At 60.3% G+C, this 25,276-nt stretch overlaps 2 protein-coding genes across 3 annotated transcripts; one reads left to right on the forward strand and one right to left on the reverse strand.

The window, feature by feature from the left end:
• The first annotated feature begins 3,685 nt into the window (after window positions 1-3,685).
• Window positions 3,686-10,696, forward strand: ECEL1 (endothelin converting enzyme like 1). Of its 2 annotated transcripts, none has more exons than XM_068543735.1 (17): window positions 3,686-4,471; window positions 5,097-5,165; window positions 5,270-5,380; window positions 5,458-5,550; window positions 5,741-5,865; window positions 6,544-6,766; window positions 7,184-7,282; window positions 7,521-7,595; window positions 7,791-7,894; window positions 8,202-8,260; window positions 8,337-8,388; window positions 8,962-9,029; window positions 9,212-9,336; window positions 9,656-9,721; window positions 10,094-10,189; window positions 10,390-10,466; window positions 10,597-10,696. In XM_068543735.1, the coding sequence occupies exons 1-17, from the start codon at window positions 3,686-3,688 to the stop codon at window positions 10,694-10,696; spliced, it is 2,328 nt and encodes a 775-aa protein (XP_068399836.1). The 2 variants fall into 2 exon arrangements, with proteins under 2 accessions (XP_068399836.1, XP_068399837.1); XM_068543736.1 differs by having other exon boundaries at window positions 7,791-7,888.
• Window positions 10,697-21,100: 10,404 nt separating this feature from the next.
• ALPI (alkaline phosphatase, intestinal) lies at window positions 21,101-24,016 on the reverse strand. The gene is made up of 11 exons (XM_068543659.1): window positions 23,950-24,016; window positions 23,754-23,870; window positions 23,526-23,641; window positions 23,158-23,332; window positions 22,907-23,079; window positions 22,518-22,652; window positions 22,354-22,426; window positions 22,112-22,246; window positions 21,837-22,028; window positions 21,497-21,613; window positions 21,101-21,390 (listed from the first exon to the last, which is right to left on the reverse strand). Exons 1-11 carry the CDS (start codon window positions 24,014-24,016, stop codon window positions 21,101-21,103), a joined length of 1,590 nt encoding a protein of 529 aa, XP_068399760.1.
• Window positions 24,017-25,276: the final 1,260 nt, after the last annotated feature.

Consider the following 25,276-nt stretch of genomic DNA (forward strand, 5'->3'; position numbering starts at 1 on the left):
TAGTTGCTGCGCTCAGGCCTGGGGGAGACTCTGGGCTGGGGTGAGGGATGAGGTGCTGTACAGAGACGCGAGATGGAGCCAGGCAGGCAGAGAGGGTGGCCTGGCCGGGAGCTGGGAGGCAGATGAACAGATCAATGGCAGCTGAGAGTCTGGGAGAGGGATGGTCAGGAGGGGGGGTCCTACAGCTGACCTGGGAGGGAGGGGAGATGGAGGAGGAGCTGAGGGCCTGGGTCCCCCACCCCTCAGTGACCGGAGCAGCAGAGTCCCTGGGGAAGCATGTTTGCCTTTGTGCCTTTCTGTCGGAAGAGAGTCGGCTCCCTGAGACAATATCCATTTTTATATTTCTTGGAAATTTCGCGGCATTCATTTCAGGGAAAATAAAAAGCTGTCATTGCTGGAGAAATGATACCAATCAGGACCTGAAAAGGCTGAAAAATTATCCTCCTGGAGACAAAAACGTTGAGGGAAAAATGCAGATTAAAAGCACAAAGAGACACTTTGCTACCGCCCTGCCCTCCCCTCCCCCTTTATGGAATCACCACGTTGTACATAATTCCACCTCCCCTAGGTAGAATTAACTGGACACAAGAAGAACTCATGGGTCAAAGGAGGACCCTGAGACGGCCAGAGATGGAGGCACAGAGTATCCAGAGTGGTAGCTTAGAGGTGAACAGCTGCACAGAAAAGGGACAGACAGAATGGGGGCAGAGGTGGCCACTCAGGGTCTGGCTGATAAGCAGCCCCAGGGAGCGGACAGAACGATGGGTCCTTTACTCCCTGTCTCACTGTGCTTTTTATCAGATGGGGCTCCATGGCAGTCTTGGGCTGTCTCTAACACTGTATAGGTCAGTCCTGCAGGCTAGAACCTTCAGGTCTGGCAGTGCTGGTGCTTTGTGGGGTCCCCTGCAAGGGACACTGGAAGCAGAGCGGGTGGATAGCTCAGGGCAGAGAAAGCAGAGACTCCAGAAACAGTATCATTCATCCAAGAAGCCTTGAGTTCCCTGTGTCCCACATGGGCCAGGCCCTGTGGGTACAGAGGTGAGTGAGCCTGGCAGAAATAGGCCCTGTGTCCAGGGGCTGGGAGTCGTGGGAGGGAGGTCCCACATTAAAAAAGCAAGTTGAGGGACTTCCCTGGTGGCGCAGTGGTTAAGAATCGCCTGCCAATGCAGGGGACAAGGGTTCGATCCCTGGGCCAGGAAGATCCCACATGCCCCGGAGCAACTAAGCCCGTGCGCCACAACTGCTGAGCCCGTGCGCTACAACTGCTGAGCCCGCGTGCTACAACTACTGAAGCCCGCGCGTCTAGAGCCAGTGCTCTGCAACAAGAGAAGCCACCACAATGAGAAGCCTGTGCACCACAACAAAGAGTAGCCCCCGCTGGCTGCAACTAGAGAAAGCCCGCGCACAGCAACAAAGACCCAACACAGCCAAAAATAAATAAATAAATAAATAAATAAATAAATAAAGTTTTAAAAAATTAAGTTGAGGGACTTCCCTGGCTGTCCAGTGGTCAAGACTCCAGGCTTCCACTGCAGGGGACACGAGTTTGATCCCTGGTCAGGGAACTAAGATCCTGCGTGTCATGCAACGCTGCCTAAAAAACAAAAACAAAAGCAAGTTGAACCAGAAGAAGGGAGTGGGTGGATAAATTCATAGTTCCCCCCTACCTGGCCTGTCCTCCCACCAGTCCAAATACCAGGGTCCTGAGGCCCAAGGGCCTGTTCGAGGACAGGGGCTGCTGGGCAGAGCAGGCAGGCTCCCTCCCTCCCTGGCTCCTGCAGGGTGGGCTCTTTCATTACTCTCCAGTCTTCTTCTCCCCACCTGGCCAGGAGCTTTCAGAGCAGTGGGTACCAAGGCCAGTCAAGGTTTGGGGGAGGCGCGAGGTCTCAGCGCTGCGGCCCCTTCTTGCAGCAGCCTCTGGGGCTCTTCCTCCACCACTGCCGACCAACACCCCAACGTGTCCCTGGGGGAGGGCTGGGCATGGGCAGGAGCTAAAGGGGAGGACCCGGAAAGCCCCTTACTGAAACCCCTCTGGTCCAGGCGCTGTGCCAGGCGGTACAGGCGCGATTTCAGCGCACTCCACAGCCTTTCAGTAAGTCCTCCCTGCACGGTGCTCCCATCCTGTGGACTGCGCTGGCCCACTAGCTTCTTTATTTTCAGCTTGAGCCTCTTTCAGGCGGGTTGGTAGGCATCCCTGAGTGGGGGCATCGGAGCGGAGGGCACCTAAGGAGGCCCTCACTCCTTTCGGGGCTGGAATCCCGGAGCCCAGGGCCTGTGCTAGACCCTTGGGAGCGTGTTCCCGAAGCCTCCTTCCCCGCCCCCGAGCTGCCACAGCGCTGACAGGTAGCCGGGATGGAGGCAGAAAGAAGGAGGGAGCGCTGTGGGGCGGGCGGAGGAGGGTGGAGCCGCCCGCGCGCCCCCTCCCTCGGGGCCGGCGGGCGGCGCAGCGAGGCTCGGCAGCAGAGGAGGCAGCGGGCGCACGGAGAGAGCGGCCGCCCGCCCAGTTCTGCCCCGGCTCCGGCTCCGGCTCCGGCTCCGGCCCCGGCCCCGGCTCGGGCTCGATCCACTCTGTTCCCGCTCCGCCCGGGCGCGCACCTGCCGGGTAAGTGGCGCCCGAACCCGCTGCCGCCGCGGCCACATCAGCCTCCACCTCCGCCGCCACCGCCGCGCCGAGCCTCCAGGCTTTGTCTGCGTCCTCGCAGCTCCGCCTCGGGCTGCGGCTGCGACTCCCGGGCTTGGTTCTCTGGCTCCGCGGACTGCGCGGCGCGGGAGGCTCCGCACCCAGGGCTCGGGGCGCACGGGGCCAGCTCGCTCTGCGCCGGGGATGAAACTTCGTCCAAGTTTGGGTTCCGGGGAGAACCTGTTGAAGCCGGGAGTGGCCCAGGGCGAGGACGGGGGACGAAACCGGTTCCGGGTCCTTTAGGGCCGTCGGGGGTTTCTCCCTTATCCTGGGCGGGATGGCGCGCCGGCGCGGGTCGCTTGGGAACGGGACTGGTGGGCGTTCTGGCCATTGAATAGAGAAGACAGGGCTGGGGATGGCTCTGCGGACATCCGCGAGGACAAAGTTTGGTTCTTTAGTCGCTTTCTTGAGCGTCTAGTTCCAGTGCGGAAAGCTGAAGGCGGCTTCAGGGTCTGCATAGAGGCGGCACTGACCGCACCTCCTTTCCCCTGCCTCCGCTTTCCCCCTCCCCCCACCTGGCCTTGGCTGTAGCAGGTCCGGAACAAGAAATGCAAAGAGAAGAGAAACAGCCTTTCATTGAAGGCCTGCTACATGCCAGGCCCCATGCTCGGTGCTCCCCTGCTTTATTACGGGCCTCCCAAACCTGCGGCGGGCATATGTGTGCGGGGAGAGGGGAGGTTAAAGGACCCCACTGTGCAGTGTGGTAGATGGTGGCCACTCAGAGCCGTCCCCTTCCTTCGTTCTCCGAGTGGCGCAGGGAGGCCAGGCCCCAGGCCCACTCGTTGTTGGGGACTCGGGGTGGCCTCCAGCCTTTGGACCTAGGCCTGTGCCCTTCCTCGTCGTGCTCGTGGACCCCGTCGAGCCCCAGTACCCTTCTGAGCCTGTATCTACCTTTCCCACAGCTACGGCCCGGGGGGACCATGCGCAGGCCCGCTAGGAGCCTGGCGGCCAGGAGCATCCTGTAGCGGAGATCGCCAAGGGCTGCGCGGTGGTGCCCGCGGCGCCATGGAGGCCCCGTATTCGATGACAGCACACTACGACGAGTTCCAGGAGGTCAAGTACGTGAGCCGGTGCGGTGGGGGAGGCGCGCGGGGAACTTCGCTGCCCCCCGGCTTCCCGCTGAGTGCGGGGCGCAGCGCCCCCGGGGCCCGGGCCGGGCTGCCGCGCTGGAACCGGCGCGAGGTGTGCCTGCTGTCGGGGCTGGTGTTCGCCGCGGGCCTCTGTGCCATCCTGGCCGCCATGCTGGCTCTCAAGTACCTGGGCCCGGGAGCTGCGGGCGGCGCCACCTGCTCCGAGGGCTGCCCGGAGCGAAAGGCCTTCGCGCGCGCCGCCCGCTTCTTGGCCTCCAACCTGGACGCCAGCATAGACCCGTGCCAGGACTTCTACTCCTTTGCGTGCGGCGGCTGGCTGCGGCGCCACGCCATCCCGGACGACAAGCTCACCTACGGCACCATCGCGGCCATCGGCGAGCAGAACGAGGAGCGCCTGCGGCGCTTGCTGGCGCGGTCCGGGGGTGGGCCCGGCGGCGCAGCCCAGCGCAAGGTGCGCGCTTTCTTCCGCTCCTGCCTGGACATGGGTGAAATCGAACGGCTCGGCCCGCGGCCCATGCTCGAGGTCATCGAGGACTGCGGGGGCTGGGACCTGGGTGGCGCGGCGGAGCGCCCGGGGGCGGCGGCGCCCTGGGACCTCAACCGGCTGCTGTACAAGGCTCAGGGCGTGTACAGCGCCGCCGCGCTCTTCTCGCTCACCGTCAGTCTGGACGACAGGAACTCCTCGCGCTACGTCATCCGCGTGAGTGCGCCCCCCCGTCCCGCACCGGGCACCCCACAAGCGTCTAGGAACTAGGGGTGCCTCGGCCTGGCACGCCTGCCCCGCGCTCCCTATGCGCCCAGAAGACCGGTGCGGAAGGGGAGGGGAGGGTAGAGGAATGGAAGGGAGCGCGCACCGGCAGAGCGCGGGAGGAGGGCGCAAGTAATTTCCCTCGAGTAATTGCGGTGTTTAGCAGAGCCGCGGGAGCCGCAATTTCCCAGCCCTCTGGCAGCGGTGAGAGCTCGGAGGGAGGGGTGTACTGATGGGCTGTGGTGACAGGCCTGTCGGGCTGGGGAGGGCTGGAATGCCTGCGGGGCGGGGGACCAAGTGTCAGTGCGCCCCGAGAGTGCCCCTCACGGGTAGGGAAAGGACAGGATTACAGGAGGAAAGGTAGGGGCGGCGCCCCCCTCTGTCCCCAGGCTAGGCCAGTCAGCTGTGTGGGCTTAGACCAGCTTCTCTGGAATGAGGGAGGGGCTACTGTCTTTATGCTCCCCGGGCTGGTGACAGTGGATGTCTGGCGTGTCCTCAGTTTGCCCTTTTGGATGGGAATGCAGTCTGTTTGCAGGAGCCGGGAGAGTTGATCTCTGTCCCCCACCTCTCTCCACAGATTGACCAGGATGGGCTCACCCTGCCAGAGAGGACCTTGTACTTAGCTCAGGATGAGGAGAGTGAGAAGGTGTGGGAGCATGGGATGGGGTTCAGGGAAGGCCTGGGACTCCGGGCGGCCTGGACCAGGGCCTGGCACCGGACTGCATCCTTGCCGTGCCCCTCCTGGTGCAGATCCTGGCAGCGTACCGGGTGTTCATGGAGCGCCTGCTCAGCCTCTTGGGTGCTGAGGCTGTGGAGGAGAAGGCCCGGGAGATCCTGCAGCTGGAGCAGCAGCTGGCCAACGTGAGCAGGGCGGCTGCTGCGTGCGGGGGCGGGGAGCACGGGGCAGGGCGTGGTCAGCTCCGCCCTCCATCCCCCAGATCACAGTGTCAGAGTATGATGACCTCCGGCGAGGTGTTAGCTCCGTATACAACAAGGTGACACTGGGGCAGCTGCAGAAGATCACCCCCCACGTGAGTGCGACCCAGCCCTGGTGGGGGAGGCGCTGATCTTGGGACTCCTGGGCTGTCCCCTCCCCAGGGACGAGCAAGGCCTTCCATGGCCATGGACTCACGTGTCCTCTTGTTGCCTCTGCCTGACCCCCTCCCTGTCTTCTGTGGTCCCTGCCACCCCACCCCACTGTGCCCATCCGTGGTCCCACAGCTGCGGTGGAAGTGGCTACTGGACCAGATCTTCCAGGAGGACTTCTCAGAGGATGAGGAGCTGGTGCTTCTGGCTACAGACTATATGCAGCAGGTGTCCCAGCTCATCCGCTCCACACCCCGCAGGTACACCTGCCCGTCACCCGCCTGCTACCCGCCTGCCCCCCAGGCCCCTCCCCTGCATCCCAGACCTATCTGCTTGGAGAGCTTTGAATTTCTGCCTCCACCTCTGTCCGGTATCCATCCACTCTGGGGAATCAGGCGAGGAGCACCGGAAAAGGAGTCCAGACCCCTAGGTTCAGACCTGGCTGTCCCACCTACTCTGTGCGACCCTGGGCAGAGCTGTGAGCTTCCCGAGCTGCGGTTTCCTCATGTGGGGATGGTGAGGCTTGCGTGAATCTGAAGTCAGAAGGGGACATTGTGGCCGCAACTCTGCTCCCCCAGGGCCACCTTGAGGAAAGCCTCCCTGGTCTCTGCCCCGCTTGGGAAGGACCTGAGGCCTCTCAAGGCCAGTTCTGAGGCAGGCAATCACCCCAAGTGCCCACTCTCCCACCCCACGGCAAGTCAGAAATCAGTGCTGGCCCGTGCCCCATCAGCATCAGGTGCTCTGCTCGGTGGCCTGAGGTGGGTCTGCTGCGTGTGGGCCCAGCCCTCCTCCCCGACTGGGGCTGGGAGTACCTGGAATGACCCTCAGTCCTGTGCAGATGCTTGGTCCCGCCCTAGGCTGGGGGCTGGGGGCTGGGGCCCGGGGCGCCCGCGCACGTGAGCCTGTCGGGACACCCAGCTGCTTCACCTGGCCCTCAGGATCCTACACAACTACCTGGTGTGGCGCGTGGTGGTGGTCCTGAGCGAGCACCTGTCCCCACCGTTCCGAGAGGCCCTGCACGAGCTGGCACGGGAGATGGAGGGCAGCGACAAGCCACAGGAGTTGGCCCGTGTCTGCCTGGGCCAGGCCAACCGTCACTTTGGCATGGCGCTCGGTGCCCTCTTTGTACATGAGCACTTCTCAGCTGCCAGCAAGGCCAAGGTCAGGCTGCCCTGGCCTTGAGGGTAGGGGTGCGGGTCCTGAGATGGGCATGAAGTTCTTGCATGGCCTTGGTCCAAGCATGAGGAGCATGGGGAGCCCCGCACATCCCCCTGCAGCCAAGGGCACCGGGCTCAGCTGAGGGCTCGGCCCTCTCTGAGCCTCCCGGCTACTCCTCACCAGGCTTCCTCCTCCAGGAAGCCTACCTGGTTTGTCAGCTGCAGGACCCTCTCCCCACCCAGCTCCTGCCCTCCCTGCTCTGCCGTGCTCAGTGGGATGGCCTTAGGAATACCGAGCAGCAAGTCCTGGCCTTAGGACGTGGTGCTGAATGATTAGGGGGTACCCCTTACTCCAGGTGCTGGGGGCTCAGAGCTAAGGCCTCCTGGGTTGACCCTTGATTCCTGACCCCTGACCCTGCAGGTACAGCAGCTGGTAGAAGACATCAAGTACATCTTGGGCCAGCGCCTGGAGGAGCTGGACTGGATGGATGCTGAGACCAAGGCGGCCGCTCGGGCCAAGGTGACGTGGGACCCTTTTCCCATTTGTTGGTTCCACATCACATATTAAGTGCCTACTGTGTGCCACGTGCTGGGATAACAAAAGAGACAAAGATGCCTCTTGTGGAGTTGGCATCACCCAGCCTGCTTTCCTCTTTCCCTGAGCCCCACCCCTATGCTGGCCCTGGAGCTTTCTCCCTTAGAGGGGTGGAAGGCTATCTCCTGAGGCCCTGGCCCACTCACCACCCTCTCGCCTGCAGCTCCAGTACATGATGGTGATGGTGGGCTACCCGGACTTCCTGCTCAAACCCGAGGCTGTGGACAAGGAGTATGAGGTGGGCCTGCCCCTGCCCTACCCAGCCTGACCCGTCAGGCTTCTCCAGGCCCATGGTCCCCCATGGAGACCAACACCACCACAGAGAAGGAGCCACAGCCCTCAGCTGATGGACACTGGGAGGGCGTGGGACCTGCTGGGTGCTGGTCTGGCCCTGCCCCGGCCTGCCGCTGAGTGCTGCCCATCGCCCGTGCAGTTTGAGGTCCATGAGAAGACCTACTTCAAGAACATCTTGAACAGCATCCGCTTCAGCATCCAGCTCTCCGTCAAGAAGATCCGGCAGGAGGTGGACAAGTCCACGTGGGTACCTGGCCTGGAGCTGGGGGGTCAGGGGTGCCATGGGGTGCCACGGGGACAGTGTTCCTTACCAACGCCAGGAGGTTGATGGGGCAAACCGCCTCACAGACATGCTGGTGGGAGGTGAGGACCGGGCCTGCACAGGGTGCGAGTGGGGGCTGTCAGGGTGTGGGATCAGCCTGGGGGAGGCCCAGGATACAGCTGTAGGCTGGGACACCAGGGCATCCTTTAAGGAGGAGGAGACGAGGAGGTAGGGGTTGTAGTGGAGGGAGTGTGGGTCCCCCCAGCTGACCCCAGCCTCCCTCCACAGGTGGCTCCTCCCCCCACAGGCGCTCAATGCCTACTATCTACCCAACAAGAACCAGATGGGTAAGGGGGTGTGTCCAGACAGGGGGCAGGGCCTGGAGGTGGGGACCGTCTCCCGCTGACCATGCCCTCCCTACAGTGTTCCCCGCTGGAATCCTGCAGCCTACACTGTACGACCCTGACTTTCCGCAGTGAGTAGGGAACCTGGCCGTGGCCTTTTCTGCGGGGTGGGTGGGGACTGCTCAGATGGCCCCGTGCCCGGGCTGGGCACCACAGTGATGACAGCTGCAACCGTGGGTCCCCATAGTCCCACTTCACCTTTGGTTATTTAGAAAAAGGTGTAGTTTTGTTTTGTTTTTTTTTCATTCTTTTAAATGTCCTGAGTCCCCCCCCGCCCCCCCCTTACCTGGCTTGAGGCTTCTTGGGGTGTTGCAAAACTGGAACAATCCTAGTGATGAGGAAAAAGGCCAAATCCCACGTGGGGGCCCTCAGTTTCCCTCCTGTCTCCCTCCAACCCTGTCTCCTCCCCACAGCCCAGCTCTGTTAGATGTTATTTCCTAAAAGGCAGCTGCACAGGTATCACTGGCCCCTTTTACATACCCCACGAGGAAGCTGAGGCACAAGCGTCCTGGGACCGTGCGGACACTGGCCTCCCTGGGCTACCTCGTGGCCTGGCCAGGGCCTCCTGAGGCCTGGGCAGCAGCTCGGCGGGGCTCTCAGGGGGCGGGTGAGGCTGGGGCCTGACGCTGCTGCCACGGGCCCAGGTCTCTGAACTACGGGGGCATTGGCACCATCATCGGGCATGAGCTGACCCATGGCTACGATGACTGGGGTGAGGCCTGCGGGCGGCCTGAGGGGTGGCGGAGGACAGGCAGTGGCGGGCAGGGTGGTGAGGGCTAATGGAGGCCCCGCGGCCCCCCTGTGCCTGTTGGCTGGTGGGTGGGGAGGGCCTTGGTGCCCAGCCGGGCTCTGCGGTGAAGGCCAGTCTCGGCCCGCCCCCGCTGCCGCTCACAGGGGGCCAGTATGACCGCTCGGGCAACCTGCTGCACTGGTGGACAGAGGACTCCCACAGCCGCTTCCTGCGCAAGGCCGAGTGCATCGTCCACCTCTACGACAACTTCACCGTCTACAACCAGCGGGTGAGGCCCCCTCGCTGCCCCTTGGGCCCCTCAGGCCTGGCCAGCACAGACAAGGAGCGTGCACGCCTCCATGCATGCTCACGTGCCTGAACAAACCCAGCGCCGAGCTCCGCGCACACCTGCCAGGGTCTGCGTGCACACTGACTTGGGCGAGGGAATGAGTTCGCACAGACTCACACGCACGTGGGGCACAAAGTGGGGGAGTCCTACCCAAACCCTCCGGGAGAGGGGAGGTGGGTGGAGGCAGGGCCCAGGGAGGAAAGGCCCGAAGGAGGCCAGAAGGCCTTGGGCAGCCTCCAACCTCTTCCCTTCTCGCCAGGTGAATGGGAAGCACACACTTGGAGAGAACATTGCGGACATGGGCGGCCTCAAGCTCGCCTACTATGTGAGCTGCCCCTGCCTGGCCCTCGATCCCCGAGGGAGGAGTGGTGGGGGTCGCTGAGGACTGGGCTAGAGACCTAGTCATCCCTCCCTCCCCGTCCTGTTGAGCTCTGGTCTTGGAGGGGAGGTGCTGTGCTGGGCACAGTGTCCACTGGAAGAGGGACTCCTAGGCCCCCCGCCTTCCAGGAGAGCAAAGAGGGCTGCCTGGAGGGGGTGGCACCTGCCTGAGGTTAGCCTTCTGGGCAGGGAAGAAGGCAGGGGTCCGGGGGGCTCAGCACGGTGGGTGGTGTGCAGAGCTGGGGCGGGTGAGGGCCTGAGTGGAGGGTGCCAGGTGGCCCCGTTGTGGGCACCGCAGCTCCATGCTCTGCACCCCCAGGCCTATCAGAAGTGGGTGCGCGAGCACGGCCCCGAGCACCCGCTGCACCGGCTCAAGTACACGCACAATCAGCTCTTCTTCATCGCCTTTGCCCAGGTGTGCGGGCGGGGGCCAGTGGGGGAGGGGGGGAGGGGGCACAGCTTCCAGCCCGTCTCCCATCAGCCACCGCTCAGAGAGCCCTGTGGGTTCTGGTGGGGGATCGAGGCCTAGTGTGCAGGGGGGTGGCTGCAGGGCTTCATCAGTGGGCGCCTGGCCCCATGTCCCCGCTCCTCCCCTCCACCCCCATCCTGGCCCAGAACTGGTGCATCAAGCGGCGGTCGCAGTCCATCTACCTGCAGGTGCTGACCGACAAGCACGCACCTGAGCACTACAGGTACGCCCACCTGCCCACCTGGGCCTCGTCCCCTCCTTGTGTCTGGGGTGGGAGCGGGTCGGGGTGGGGAGGGACAGCTGGGGTATGGCGGCCTGTGCCACACACTCTGTGGGTCTCTCCCCTGCCCCAGGGTGCTGGGCAGCGTGTCCCAGTTCGAGGAGTTCGGCCGGGCCTTCCATTGCCCCAAGGACTCGCCCATGAACCCTGCCCACAAGTGCTCTGTGTGGTGAGCCTGGCTGCCCACCTGCACGCCCTTACTTCCCTGCACGAACTGCCTCTCGCTGGCGGCCGGGGCAGGCATGGACCCGGCTCTGGTCCACTCCGGGTGCCATCCGCCTCCCCAGCCCCTCCAGGACCCAGCACCCAATCTGGGAGGGACCCAGACAGAACAGGGGTGAAGTTGGGCTCCAGGAGGGCCTGGGGGAGAGACGCTAAGGTCCCCAGACTAGGCTCTTGGGAGCCAGACCAGGCTGGATTGTACAGGCCCCGCCTTCGCTGTGTTCTCGCTGCTAAGTCAGGTCAATAAAGCTGCTCTACTGTTGCCTCCGCCTCCTCAGGGGCCCCCAGAGCAGGTGGGACTGGATGAACTCCCCGGGGAGGCTCAGGCCCTTAACAGAATGAGACCCTAGAGAAGACCTTTGTGTCCCCTCCTGGTGGCCTCGGCTGGGCTGCCTCTGTCCCACCTCCCCAGCTCTTGTCTTTCCCACCAAGCACCCACTCCGCCCTCCACCAAAGTCCTGCCGAGGCCCCTGCACGGTTCTGAGGGTGCCCCTGGACCAGCCTCATGGGGGCCAGAACACCAAGCCCAGTGACCTACACCCCAGCATGACGCTGGGACTTAACTTCTCCTGAATGTCCAGAGTGGTGCCCCCCTCACCCCTGCAGGACTTTCTGCAGTGTCCCCCAGCCAGTCGTCACGCCCAGGCTAGGCCTTGGCTTAGCTTCTTGGAGAAGGGGGACCGGTGATGTGTGGCCTCGAGGCGTCCCCTCCAGCCTGGAGCAGGAGCTCCTGGGAAGAGAGAAGGAGAGGAGTGGTGGGGGCAGGGTCCCGAGGGGGGCTCCAGGCGTGGCCCAGGGTGGGAGGGCAGGGGGAGGGAGGAGCCCCACCGGGGGATCCCAGGCGTCTGCAGGGCTGAGGCCGCCGGCCCTACCTGCTCCGGTCTGTTTCTCTTACTTCAGGGGTGGCCTAGAGAAATCAGCCACTCCCTGAGCCCTGCCCGGTACGTGTGGCCTGTCCCCATCTCCCACTGCAGGGGTCAACCTCTTGCCAGTCCAGCCCCTGTCTTTATGCTCAGATAACGTCTGTCTGCCTCTCAGCCTTGAGGGATGTTTAAGAAGAAGTCCCTGTTATCTGAGCCTTGGATGCACCAACCTGAGGGAGCGGGGACAGAAAACGCACCTGCCACACTGATCAGGCCACAGCGGAGGGTGGGGCTCCGCAGAGAAGAGGCAGGAACGGAGAAGGACGCCCCGGGAGCCAGCGGGAGCGGGAGTGGCCGAGGTCCCCGGGGCGGGGGCTCTTCCTTGGGGACAGACGGTAGAGGCTGCGCTAATCAGCCCAGGGCGCAGAGCCCTGCTCAGAGCTGCCTGTCGGGGGAGGTAGGGCCCTTGTGTTCAGGGCTCCTGGTGCTGTGTTTATGGATCTTGGTTTCCTCCTGAAGCCTCTTTCCCCCCGGGCTGGGCACATACGTACCGTGTCCTCCGGGCAGTGAGGGCAGAAAGAAAGTCTAGCTCCCTGTCTCGACCTGCCACCCACCTGCTGGTCGGGGACTTTCTGCACGCGGTGCATCACCCCCTGCCTCTGGCCTGGGACCCTGGCTGGAATGGTGATCATCAGGCCCAGCGCTCTGGTCCCTGCCCCGGCTCCCTGCTTTGCCCAGCTCCACCCAAGACTGATGCCTCCTCTCTCCCTGCCAGCCTAGGGGAGGCCTTGGGGTTGGGGGACCCGTAGTGTGAGACTCCAGCAGGAAGTGCAGCGAAGCCCAGGTACCCCTGGGGCTAAGTTCCTCCCCCTTCCGTCTGTGCCCAGCGGAGGGGGCCAGTGGGGTCGGGCATGTGGGGGAAGGTGGGCCCCTGGGATAGGACGTGGGGCTCCTGGCCTCGAGGCTAGTGCTGAGCTGGAAGCTGGGAAGCCTGGGGGCCTCAGCTGCCGGCCCGGGGCCTGATGCCCAGCGTGTGTCCCAGCTGGGGACCACCCACCCTTCTGGCAGGGTTGTGGATGCCAGGCCGTGAGGCCACCAGAGACCCCTCCGCCTGACGGATTCCTGCTGGGCTCATGGTGGTGATGTCACCGCTACCCGGGGCTGCAGGGCTCCTCACATCTTTGGGGAGGACCGAGGGAGACCAGCCAGTCAGAGGGAGCGCAAGCCAAGGGCGTACCAAGGACAGAGTCCCGGCCCTTAGGGCCCACAACGTTCAGACAACCCAGGAACCCAGAGCCACGGGGTGGCCCTGCAGGGCACGGTTGCGACATGTGTGTCACCCACTGGTTCCCAGAATGCTTTTCCAGACAGAACCTGAGAGCATCCTCTCTGCAGCGAGCCTGGACAGAGGACAGAGGCAGCCGCTTTTACAGACAGGGAGCTCGGGGGAGTCACGTGCCTGCCCAGGGTCACACTGCTCGTGTCCGCTGATGGGCGCGTCTTGGTTGCCGGGTCCTCTGGAGCTCCGGGTGTCCAGACTACACTCAGCATCCCCTCTCAGCAAGTTCTGTTAGGAAGCCGAGCACGTAGCATAGACGCCGGCCATTTCGTTGTCTACCAGGCCCTGCACTTGCAGCCGAGCTGAGGATCCGCTGACCGTGATGGTGCTGAGGTTAGGAGTTGACCCGGCTCGGCACAGCTGCCCATGTGGACTCAGTTTCCCTTGTGTTGGCTGAGGGGTCATGAGTGCAGTGGTGAAGGCCCTTCCGGTTGTGCAGTGACTCCAGAAGCAGCCTCAGGGCAGGTCGTTGCAGGGCTGACTCCATCCATCCCCGGGGCTGGCTCACCGCGCAGCAGTCATCCTCTGAGCGGAGCTTATTGGGATGACAGAAAGCAGTCTTCAACTAAGCATTTAATGGCGGGGAAATAAAGGAGCTCGGGGATGGTTTACAACTGCACTTAAGCTTCCGCCTGTGTGCCCTCGTGCACGGGGCCTCGTGGTTCTGCCATCCACGGCTTTGAGCCCGAGCCGTGAGCCTGGGGGGGTCACTGCTGGGTGACCTTGGCAAGTGGTTCTCCCCCTCACCCTCTCTGGACCCCAGGAGCATCAGTGGCGGACCCGGGGGTGTGTCTGAGGGGTGGGCCCGCCTGTGGTGGATGGGTGTGAGCCCCTCTCCCGCCAGGACTGCACAGCGGCCGCCTCCGCAGCGAGAGCCCCACACTGAGTCCTCAGTGCCATCAAGGTGTCACCGAGCAGCCCTGTCCCCCAAGCCTTTCTAACCAGTTCAGTGGAGCCCAGATTCAAGTTCCTGCCACCCGCGTGGTTGCTTCTATGCTGACCCAGGTGCCCAGCGCCCTGGGGAGCCCAGCTTGTGAGGAGCCCTAGAAGCAATATTTTTAAATGACTTGAGCCCTCACTCCTGATATGCTGGGAATTCCAGGGTCCTCCGTGAGCAAACACCTCTGGGGGTGGGTTCTCAGGGGGCTTGGGCTCCTCCTCCTTCCCCCTTGGGTGGGCTGGCCCGTACCCCCCATGCTGGGCAGCACCCTGACTCCTTCCCTCCCCAGGGAGCAGGTGGAGTCAGAGACAGCACTGCAGGTCTGCTTCCTGGGGGGCCCCTTTCACTGCCTCCTTCTCTCCCCTTCAGGGCACCTCACCCCTCCCCTAAACTGGCTTGAGGAACCCCCTTTCCCTGGACTTAGTAAAAAGAGCAATTTCCTGCTCCCCCTGCCAGCTCCAGGCCTGTCCAGAGGCTGAGCGCTGTGCCCCTGAGGCTGCCCCCCGGGCCACCCTGCAGCAGACAGGACAGGGCAGCAGGCGGAGCCTGAGAGTCCGGCTTCCTCCCCTGTCTCCACAGCCCGTGTAGGAGCTTGGACTCGAATCTGGATGGCACATCACTGAGTGGGACCTTGGCAGTCATGCCTCCCCTCTCCACCCCACGTCCCAGGAGAGACTGCAGAGGAGGGGTCATTTTTTATGGATGTGAATTCTGCCACCTCCCACCACTTAGAGTCCATTTTTGTTTCAGTGGTGTTCCCCCTTCCTGCTTCCCTTGCGAGGGGACACAGACGCCTGTCACCACCCCAGCCTGCAGGGGTCCCAGGGGACCTCTGGAGAAACTGAGACACTTTCCGCTTTGGAGCCAGGTATCTGTCACTGCGCAGCAGGTGACCACGTGAGCCAGTCCTTGGGAACATTTTCCAGAAAAATGCAGGCCTCCGGCACGTTATTTATAATTCCTTCATAGGATTGCTGAAGGCTTCAGAACAATATGAAAACGCAGCCCATCCTCCCCAAAGAAGTCCTTGCTCTATAGCCTCCCTTTTCCTGGAGGAGATCCCAAATTTGGACGGTAGGTTGCTGAGCGGGACCTCAACGGCGTGTACTTCACCCTGAGGCTGAGAAGGAGAGCTGACCCCTGCAGCAGCCACCGGGCCACCGTCCTGGCCTCACAAACCGCCAGGCGCTGGGATCCTACGTCCCGAGTCCCCCTTGCCTTTGGGGAAAGCTGGTTGCACCCTGGCCTGGCCTTTCCTTCAGAGCCCTCATGTGAGCTGGCCTCCAGCCCTGGTGTCCTGGTGGGATCCCTGCCCCGTGAGGTCAAAGGGGACCCCAGGCTCCCGACCCTGCAGACAGTTTTCCCCCCAGGCCCGACACTAGCCTTTGTCCCCAGTGCTGTTCACGGGACATGCCTTATGGCTCATTTGGGGGCTCCTTGTTGGCCCGGGTGGGGTTCTCAGCCCTCACTTGTTTACAGCCCACCTTTGAGCTGCTGTCCCACAGGTTCCACTGGCCATGGTCCCTCCCACCGGTATGGGGGTGTCCCTCATTTTGCCCCGTGTCTCTGGCTGAGTTCGCCCTCTGCCTTGTGGTCTGCTGTCCTAAACAAGGGCCCGCCCCATCCAGGCCTGCGGGTGCCACCTCCTCCTCCCTGCCCTGCCTGCTTTACCGCACAGGGTGGGAGGCGCCCCCTGCAGGGCATGCACCGTTCATCCCTCAGCTCCAGCCCTTTGAGGGCCCCCGCCAGCCAGGCTGCTGTCCAGCATGAGCTCATCGGGACAGAGGGGAAAAAGGCGGCACCTGCTCCCGCGACCTCAGCTGCGCCCGGACCTGGGAGCGAGCCTCTGGCAGCGGCTCAGGCTGATTCACTGGGCTCAGGCAGCTCAGGTTCCCCCAGCTGCTGTCACATGGTGCTGTGAAGCTGCATCTCTCCTTGTCTACTTTGCATAAATGATCATAAAAAACCCTCTTACCTTTCTGCGAGACCAAAGTATCGTGGGCACTGCTGACAGAGGTCTGCGTGGGGAGGTCTGCAGGCGGCTAGTTCCCTCTCACCTGAGGAGCCCAGGCCGGGCTGGGAGAGGAGGGGGTGCCCTGCTGGCTGATAATGAGGAACTTGCAAGTCTGGTGAGCAAAGAAAGGGCCAGAACAGGGCACGGGACCTGGACACCCCCACATTGAGGGAGGACGGCGGCCTCACCATCTGGGACAGTGGGGCGGCTGTTTCCTTCCTGAGGGGCAGCTCCAGAGACACACAACTGGTCCCCAGGCACAGTGCCAAGCACGTCGGTGCAGGCTTGGCATCCCTGGAGGCAGGGTCGGATCAGGGGACCCTGGGCTGTGGCTTGGTGTGTGTGTCCGGAGCGAAGAGCCCTAAAGCTCTGTTCAGCTGGAGCAAGCAGGCCCTGGGGCCACCTTAGATCAAAGGGTGCAATTTAAAACACCGCACAGCTTCCTGCAGGTCTCTGGGCCCCTCCCCCCCCTCCCCACTGGAGGCGGGACTGGGGGAGCATTCCCGAAGGTGCAAGAGCCTGTCATGCAGATGCCGACCAGGTGGGGAGACCTGTTTCCGGAAGCAGGGGGTGGGTAACAGCCTCAGATGGTAATGTCAGCCCCAAGGTCAGGAGGAGGGCCCATCTGGCATCCCATGGGAGGCCTCCGGAGAGGCTTCAAGGCAGCGCGCCTGTTTTTACCCATCATGAAGCATCCTGTGTAGCCACCAGAGCCATGCGGGGCTTGGTGTCCAGCATGGGATAGGGGGTCACAGGGGCTGCAGGAGCTGGGGGTGGGTGGGGCTGCAGGTCTGGCTGGGACTGAACCTAAGGCGCCCCCCAGGGCCCAGTCTGAGCTCTGCAGGGAGTGATGCACCTGTGGTCACAGGGAGTCGTTTGGCCTAAGAGTCCTGTCCGGGGCCCAAGCACGCCTGACCTCCCGTCGGAGTCTCAGGGGGTTGGGTGACGGGATGCTGGGCCTTCCAGAGGGCCTAGTGTGAGCTGGGGTCTCCCAGGCTTTTTCTCATTGGCAGCTGTGCCACATCCCTGGGCAGTCGGCACGGTTCCTGTTTAATGTCTAGCTCCGTGCTGCTGTCTTCATCCTGATGGAATAAAATTTATGTTTTGGGGCGGGAGAAGACAATTTAAGCATAACACACCCCCTGCCCATATTGGGCCCTCCCTAACGTGCAGCGTGCACCTGCATTATACATGAAGCCGGCCTGCTCAAAGGTGCGAACGCCTGCTCTATCATGAAGATCGGTGTTGTTTTTTATCTTTTCTGACACCGGCAATGTAACTCCGTACAAGATTACACTTCTTTCCCAACCCTGTAAGGGGTCACGGTGACCTGTTGCTCACTTTGTATGTGCTTGTCTGGACTATGTATCTTAGGTCAACTTTGTGTAAAACCCCAGTGTGTGAGTTTAACGTCCGATCCTTTATCTCAAAAATGTGTATGAACAGTCCTCAGAGGTTTCTGAAAGACTCTCTCCCGGGTTATAATCCTCAGTTGGCTCAAAAAAAATTCTCTATTTCTTCTTTAGATCACTATTGATGAATTTTTCATCAACAACGGTTTCGACTGGGCACCCACCCTCCAGCATGGTTCTCAGGTGTCCTGGGGAAGAGAATGTGGGCCCTGCAGGCGGGGGGCTGACACAGCGTCCCCTCCTCATTTGCTCACTTCCGGTGGATTGCGACCTAGTAGAATTGAGAGTGTCTAGTTAAGTAGATTTATAGATTATATGATCTAGTTTTTAACAAACGAACCCTCCCAATCAAGTGGCTTACCAAAAAATCCTGTAAAGAAACTACAAATAACACCCATAATCCACACCAGGTGAGCAACCACAGAAGTGGCAGCTGTGACACTTCCTCCCTCCTGACACACACTCTGCATCACCCATGGTACAGACCTGACAAGAAGTCAGCCCCAAATATAAAACATTAAACAAAACCAAACTGTTTGAAGCACCCTCACATCCATCATCGCTGGAGAAGCTTGCTCTGGGCGCCTTGAGGTCTTCGTCAATAACAGCAGGAAACTCCCCTGGTGAGCAACTAAGTTTTCAGAACATGAAGACAAACCCCGCAGTTTTTTCCCAGGGATGTTTAAAGTGACGTGATTTTTGATATTTCCCTAAGCAATGATGAATATTTGGAAGGCTCTTTTAAAGTTTCTTGCATGATAAAATAAGACAGAAACACTTACCACCAGGCAAACATTTATTCTTTCTGCTGCAGTAACAATGGCAGAAACGATGAACAGAAAATGATCTGTCGACAAACTGAAAGGCATTTCTTTGCCGGCAAATACCTTTGGAAGATGTAGAGAAAACACTGCTCTAGACTGAAACAAAAAATGTTAGAGCAAATTACCCAGTGTGGGAGGTTTGCTATACAGTTAGTTGGCTGAAAGTACAGATGTTTCTACACGTCGCAGCTTAAGGTATTTGCTAGATTCCATTCCGATAATCAAATACACAAACCACTTTTTTTTTTTCTGTGTGAGCCACTAAAGGAAAGATAGGGCAGGGAAGATATATTTCCAACATTTCATACTTTGTTTAATAAAAACAATGTCATGTGCGGAAAACAACATAAGTGCACCCATTGATGGGACAGCTACTCCGAACGGATTTGATTTTAAAGGATATTAGATGATAAAAGCTGCAGTGGCAGCAGAACCTGCAAAACTCACTCACTGGCCCATCCATGGTCAACCATGGCAGGGAAGAACTAGAAACCTTGAGGGCACATAAAATGCTGTAGGAGCCATCAGTGGTGTTAACTTTCAAAAACCAAGATTGTCCGAGTAGAGGAGAAGCTTTATGATAGATACTTGGTGATGAGATTGGGCGTGACCATGAAAACATTCCAGATCAACCCCACAGAACGAGCCATGTTTATGGCAAGGTATTGAAGAGAGCTGTCATCAGTCCTCCTGCCCTCTTTCTTCCTAACTTCCTTTCCTTCTTAAAGACCAATGTGCTGATATTTTTCCAGGTGACAAGCATGTTGACCAAAATAATCAATAAACAATCCATAATAGGAATTGTAAAGAGTTTTATTTGAGCCAAACTGAGGACTATACCCTGGAAGACAGCCTCCAGATTACTCTGAGAAACTGTTCCAGAGAAGCATGGATTTCAGCACAGTTTTATATCTTGTCAGAACAAAGAACATCAAACAAGTCAGGGATACATTCCTTCAAGGTTTCAAAACAACAAGATCAGCGCATACACAGAGAGTCAGTATGGCCTTGGCCATACTTGGGAAGGGAGTCTTATCATGGAAGGAGGACCAACACTGGCATCTCAAGAAGGGGGGAATTTAATTTTTATTTTTAACTTGGACATTCTTTATGCCTGGTCAATGTGTCCTTTTCTTAATAATTAAAGTAGATGTACAATGTATGTTTGATAGGCCACAGGCAGGCTGTTCTAGTAAGCATAAAATTCAAGCTAACTCATGTATAAGCCAGAATGACTTCCCCATACCTCCATATGTGAAAATTTCTTTTATCAACAGCTATCAGTCTTAAGCACCCAATAAAAAGCTTGAAAAAAATAAACACACTTTCTCTGCACCTGCCCCTTCAAGATAAATATGTTAGAACTGATGCTTGAGAATGTTTCCATGGACACATGATTTTGTGTCCAACACTAATTGACTGATAAAACCCCTCATACCTGCACATTTTTTAAAAACTTGGAAACAGAAACTGTTTGTAATTTAGGTTTAATTTACATGCCATAAAATTCACCCTTTTAAAGTGTACAATACCGTGGTTTTTTCGAATACCCAAAGTTGTGCAACCATAATCACTAATTCCAGAGTAATCTGTTTTTAAACCTGTAGTTTGAAAATGTAGAGTCTCCTTGGGTTTTGAACCCATCTATGAAACATAAACAACCTTCCGCCATTCAGCTCCATAGCTTTGGGACAGCCACTAAAACCCAGAGTTGAAGTAAACTGCCCTGAGAGCCTGGCCTTCAAATCGATGTTTTACAGTGTTAAGTCAAAATTTTAGTAAATAGAGGAGCATACTGTCATATTAACATTTCTAGTGAGAGCAAAATGCTTCCTTGCAACTTTGTGAATGTACAAAGAAATTTGTAATTTTATAAAATTTGTCAGAAAATATGGCTGTCTTCACCTTTATAAAATTCTTTGAAATGTTCCCTTTGGGGTGGGTTAGATACTCAGTCAGCGTAGTTATACTGGAGTGGGCGCTCAGGAGTGTTTTCAGGCAGAGGTCAGAAATGTTAGGAGTCTGCGCTTCTCTCTGGTTTCCCAGCTCCCACCTCTGCCTCACAACCCGCAACAACAACAAAAGAAACAGAAGAGACTCTTCTCCCCTCAGTAGCCAGCAGGATATTTTCTTTTTTTTCTTTTTTTATACCCAGCAGGATATTTTCTAAGAGTCAGGTCCTGTTATGCCCCTGCTCAAAGCCTTCCAATCACATCCCAAACTCTGGATAAAGTTCAGACTCCTCCCCCTCTGCACCCCGCCCCCATCCTTCCTGGTCCCTCAGCTTCTACCTTCTTTACCTGCCCCACTCCCTCCAGCTGTGATCCTGCTACTGGCCTCACCCGCGCCTGCCACCGCTGCCTGAGGGCCCCTGCACCGCTGTCCTTCTGCATCGCTCCAGCGCTCACTTCCTTTGGTCCTTGTTCAGCTGTCAGCTCCTCAGGCAGCCCCTCCCTGACTCCTGATGTGACTCACCCCGCACCCCTCACGCAGACACACACTCTGCCCCCACTTGATAAGGACTTTTCTGCCTAGAACATATCACTCCTGGCATCACACTGTATAACAGTTTATTTGACAATTGCTTTGTCCCTCCTGGAACCCACAGCTCCCCCGCTGGTCCGCAGGCAGGGCTATGGGTGCTGAGCGGAGACTGCGTGGTCCAAGCCCCCGCCTTTCCTGGGGTCCCGGGCTGCACAGCACAGAATCTTAGGCCACCGAGGTTGGGGGCAGGGAGGAGGACTATGGGTGTCACAGGAAAATCAGGGCCTCAGCCTCCAGGGTGGTCCGGGCCCATGAAGGGCGGGGGGCCGAGACTCCTTATCGCTGGGAGGTGAAGGTCTGGCGGAGGGCCGGGTGGGGGACGCGGGGGTGGGGACTCCGAGGTGGCAGCTCGGGTGGGGCCTGGGCTAGGGGCTCTTGGCGCGGGAGCAGGAGCCCCCGAGGCCCGGGGCGGGTGCGGGTCATCGCGGGCCGGGCGCCAGCAGCAGCGGCAGCAGCGCCCCGACCAGCAGCGCCAGCGAGGGCGGGCAGGCGGCCCGGTGCGCGGCGTCGGAGGGGGGCTGCAGGCGGCAGTCGGTGGCGTAGGGCTCCAGGCAGGCGGCGAAGGCCATGACGTGCGCCACGAAGCTCTGCTCCTGCACGCCGTGCACCAGGTGCGCCTGCGGGCCGCGCGCGAACACCGCCACGTCCTCGCCGCCGTGGGTCTCGCTCCCCAGCGGCACGGCCGCCTGCTGCCGGTACGCGGGGTCACCTGACCGGAGGGCGGGAGTTCAGGGCGGGCGGGCGGGGGTCGGGCTCCCCCTCCCGTGAGTTCCCGGCCGGGGTCCCGCCCCCAACGCAGCCCCCTCTGCACTCACTGCTTTCGCTGTCGTTGACGTCGGGCCTTGAGGCTCCGCCAAGCGCGTACCCCGGGCCATTGCCATAGAGGATGGAGGTGTAGGACTTGCCGTCAGCGGCCTTGCCAAAACCCAGCCCTGCAGGGAGGAGGGGACCCGGTGACCCCACTGACCCCAGCCCTCCGTGCGCCTCCTGTGTGCTGCGCCCGGGCACTTCTTGCCTGTTCACTGGCTTACTCCTCACCAGAGCCGTGCAGGGCAGTTGCTGTTACTGCCCCACTTGGCAGATGAGGAAACTGGCTCAGAGCAATTTCTGCCGTGTAACTTCGGAAAAAGCGCCTGCGCCTCTCCCTGGGCTTACCGAAAACGGAGCTTCCACGCAGCGTGTAGCCGCCAAAAGAGAAGACGTGGGAGTGGTCGGCGGTGACGAGGATCAGCGTGTCCGCTTCCCTAGTGAGCTGGCTGGCCGCGGCAATGGCATTGTCGAACATGACCGCCTCGGTCAGCGCCCTATAAGCTACGCCTTCATGGTGACCGTGGTCAATGCGGCCTCCTGCACGAAGGTCACGTATAAGACGCCACATCTGCCCCGACTGCCCCCTTCCTTCCTCTGCTCATCAAGGGGCTGCCACTCACCCTCCACGAAGAGGTAGAAGCCACGGGGGTTCCTGCTCAGCACACGCAGGGCTGCCTCTGTCATCTCCTGCAGGGATGGGTCCTTGGTGTGGTCTCGCTGGGCCTCATACTTCATGTCTGCTGGCTCAAAGAGGCCTGTGGGAAAGGGGACCAGTAGTGACCGGCAAGTTAGGGAGCAAGGAGGACCAATGGCACCCATCCCATTCCCGGGGGGAGGACAGTGGGGTGGGTGGGGTCATTACCCATGAGGTGTGTTACACTGGGGTCCTTAGATGCCTGAATGAGCGCCGTGCGGTTCCACACGTACTGGGTGCCCTGGGAGGGGCAGGACCAGGCCTTAGCCCATAGCCCGACACCCTGCAGCCCCTGCGCTGCTGCACCCGCTGCACCCACGAGCCCGCGTCACCTGGTACTTGGCCTGCCACTCCTGCACCAGGTTCTTCCTGTCCTTCCGGGTTCCGTTCTGACTGGCATCGCCTGGGTACTCAGGGTCTGGGGTCCCCTCAGGAAACATGTACTTTCGGCCTCCACCCAGGATCACCTGGGGCCAGGGATTAGGGCAGGTGGGTTCAGAGCCGGGCTGGCCCTTTGCTCCGTCCTCAGACAGCCCCTAGCGTCCCAGCCAGGTCCGTGGGAATGGCTTGTCCCCCCATGTAACTTCTACACTGCGCCCCACGCCCCAAAGCCACGGAGACCCTGCCAGGTCCCAGGGCCGTGGGGGACCTGGGATTGCGGCGGGTGTGGGACCCACCCCCGCCCCGCCCCCTGCCCCGCCCCTTGCCCCTCACGTCTCACGTCAATGTCCATGTTGTAGATGAGCTGCGTGGCGATGTCCTGGCAGCCCTCCTTCTTCGCCTGGGCGGGCATGTCCGTGTCCGAATACCAGTTACGGTTCACCGTGTGTGCATAGGTACCAGCTGGCGAGGCATGCTGCACCCTCGTAGTGGTCACCACTCCCACGGACTTCCCTGGGGGTGGCAGAGGTCAGGATGGGCCGCTGAGGTCTCTGAGCCTGTCCCTACCGGCAAAGCTGGCCCCAAGCCTACCTGCTCTCTTGGCCCGGTTCATCACAGACATGACCTCATTGCCACGTACCGTGCTGCACTCGTTGTAGCGGGCAGCTGCACTTACACCAATGGTCTTCATGTTGGCCTTGACCCCGCACAGGTAGGCAGTGGCCGTGCCTGCGCTGTCTGGCACCTGTCTGTCCACGTTGTATGTCTGGGGGCAGAGATGCTTTCAGCTCTGCTTGTGGGTGTACACCCAGATCCTGACCCAGGCCCTGGGGCCCATGCTCACTGCACCCGGGCCCTACCTCAGCCCCAGCCCTCCTGGGACCTTCCCTCCTGCCATGCTCCCTAGCCCCACACCCACCCTTCTGGTGTAGAGCACCCTGAGGCCACTCAGCCCTTACCTTGGACAGAGCCAGGTACGGGAATTGGTCCATGGCCAGGGGCGTCTCAGCTCCCAGTTTGCCATTCATCTGCCCCTTTAGGATCCGAGTGGCTGTCACCGTGGGCACCCCCATCCCTGTAGGTACACCCTGTGTCAGGCCTGAGTCCCCAGGGCCACCCTGTGTCTGCCGGCAGCCCAGGGTTTCAGGGCTGCAGGGCGATGGGACGGACAGGCCTAGCACACTCACCGTCCCCCAGGAAGAGAATGAGATTCTTGGCAGCCGTCTGGATGGGTTGCAGCTTCTTAGCAACATCCAGGGCCTGGGCTGCCTGGCGGTTCCAGAAGGCTGGGTCTTTCTCTTCAACTGGCCAAGGGGAGAGTGGACTCAGGTCAGCCTTGGGGAGCCCCCGGTGTCGGGGGGCGGCTGGGAGGCGCCTCATTACCTGGGGTGAAGCCGAGGGACAGCCGTAGCTGCAGGCCTAGCAGCAGCAGCACCCAGGCCCCCTGCATGCCTGTGCGATGGCGGAGGGCGGCAAGGCGGGGACCCTGGGGACGTGGCTCTCGGGCAAGGCTGGGACACCAGGGTATCAGCTGCAGTACAGGCTGTCAGGGCTTAAATCAGGGGAGGACTTTGTCCCTGCTGTAAAAGGCTCTGTGTCCCTCCCAGTGCCCGAGGTGGCCACACCCTGCCCCTGCCCCTGCCCCTGCTCCTGACCTATGACTTTAAGCCATGTTGCCAGAGGGAAGTGGCGGGGTGTGGCTGAGTGCACAGGGGTCCTGAAGGAAGCAGGTCCTTCGCTCACAGGATGGTCCCCAGCTGGCTCTTCAGGGTGGGGTGGGGATTAGGGGGCAGAGGCCCTTTGCCTGAGGAACATCTGCAAGGTCCTGATGGGGGCCACTCCCATCTCTCTGCTCACCAAGTCCTGTGGGAGAACCATCTCTCCTTCATTCACCTCCTGTGTTCAGTAGTTTCTGAAAGTCAGCATGGCCTGGTTTGGCTCTGGGTGCTGAGGGAGATGCGGTTGGAAGCACACAGCCAAGGCCAGGGGCTGGGGTTTGCCTTCCTGATGCCCTGAGGCACAGAGACACGTGGGGTGGTCTGGCTGCCCTGCCATCCACTCAGCGTCTCACCAGTCTTGGCCTGGGCAGGTGGGGCGGGCACGGGGCTGGTGGCGGGAGAGGAGGGGCCCTGGAGCCTGGGCCTAAGGTTCTCCTGCTGTGGAAAAGGGTGGGGCTGGGTGACAGCAGAGTGGGGGCCTTGTGTGTGTCTCCAATTACTGAGGGCTGGGCTGGACCAGCGTTATCGTGTGTGTGTGTGTGTGTGTGTGTGTGTGTGTGTGTGTGTGTGTGTGTGTGTGTGTGTGTGTGTGTGTGTGTGTGTGGAAGGTGCCTGTAAAGGGCTGGCAGGGGTGGGACCAGTGCCCTGTACCTGAAGTTGACCTCTGCTCCCTTGGACAGGTATGGAAGCCAGGGGTGGGTCTCTTCTCCCCACAGGCAAGGCACATTCACAGGTGTAGCTTCTGATAAGGAGCTAAGAGGTTTCAGTTGCCCCAGGTTGGGTTCAAAACATTCCTGCAATCCAGCAATCCCACTTCTGGGTATGTATCCCAGAGAACTGAAAGCAGGATCTAGAAAAGGTATTGGTCACCCACGTTTGTAGCAGCAGTATTCACAATCGCCAAGAGGTGCAAGCAACTCAAGCGTCCACCAGCAGATGAATGGATGAAGAAAGCACGATATAGCTATACAATGGAATATTATTCGGCCTTA

Source organism: Eschrichtius robustus, chromosome 5 (genome assembly GCF_028021215.1).
Source record: "Eschrichtius robustus isolate mEscRob2 chromosome 5, mEscRob2.pri, whole genome shotgun sequence".
Taxonomy (NCBI): domain Eukaryota; kingdom Metazoa; phylum Chordata; class Mammalia; order Artiodactyla; family Eschrichtiidae; genus Eschrichtius; species Eschrichtius robustus.

Coding starts and splice junctions, on each gene's coding strand:
- ECEL1 (XM_068543735.1), top strand. CDS start 3,686: ATGGAGGCCCCGTATTCGATGACAGCACACTACGACGAGTTCCAGGAG. Junction 5,866..6,543: donor ATCCGCTCCACACCCCGCAG/GTACACCTGCCC, acceptor CCTGGCCCTCAG/GATCCTACACAACTACCTGG. Junction 10,467..10,596: donor CACGCACCTGAGCACTACAG/GTACGCCCACCT, acceptor CCCCTGCCCCAG/GGTGCTGGGCAGCGTGTCCC.
- ALPI (XM_068543659.1), bottom strand. CDS start 24,016: ATGCAGGGGGCCTGGGTGCTGCTGCTGCTAGGCCTGCAGCTACGGCTG. Junction 23,333..23,525: donor CGTACCTGGCTCTGTCCAAG/GTAAGGGCTGAG, acceptor CTCTGCCCCCAG/ACATACAACGTGGACAGACA. Junction 22,247..22,353: donor CAGTGTAACACACCTCATGG/GTAATGACCCCA, acceptor CCTTTCCCACAG/GCCTCTTTGAGCCAGCAGAC.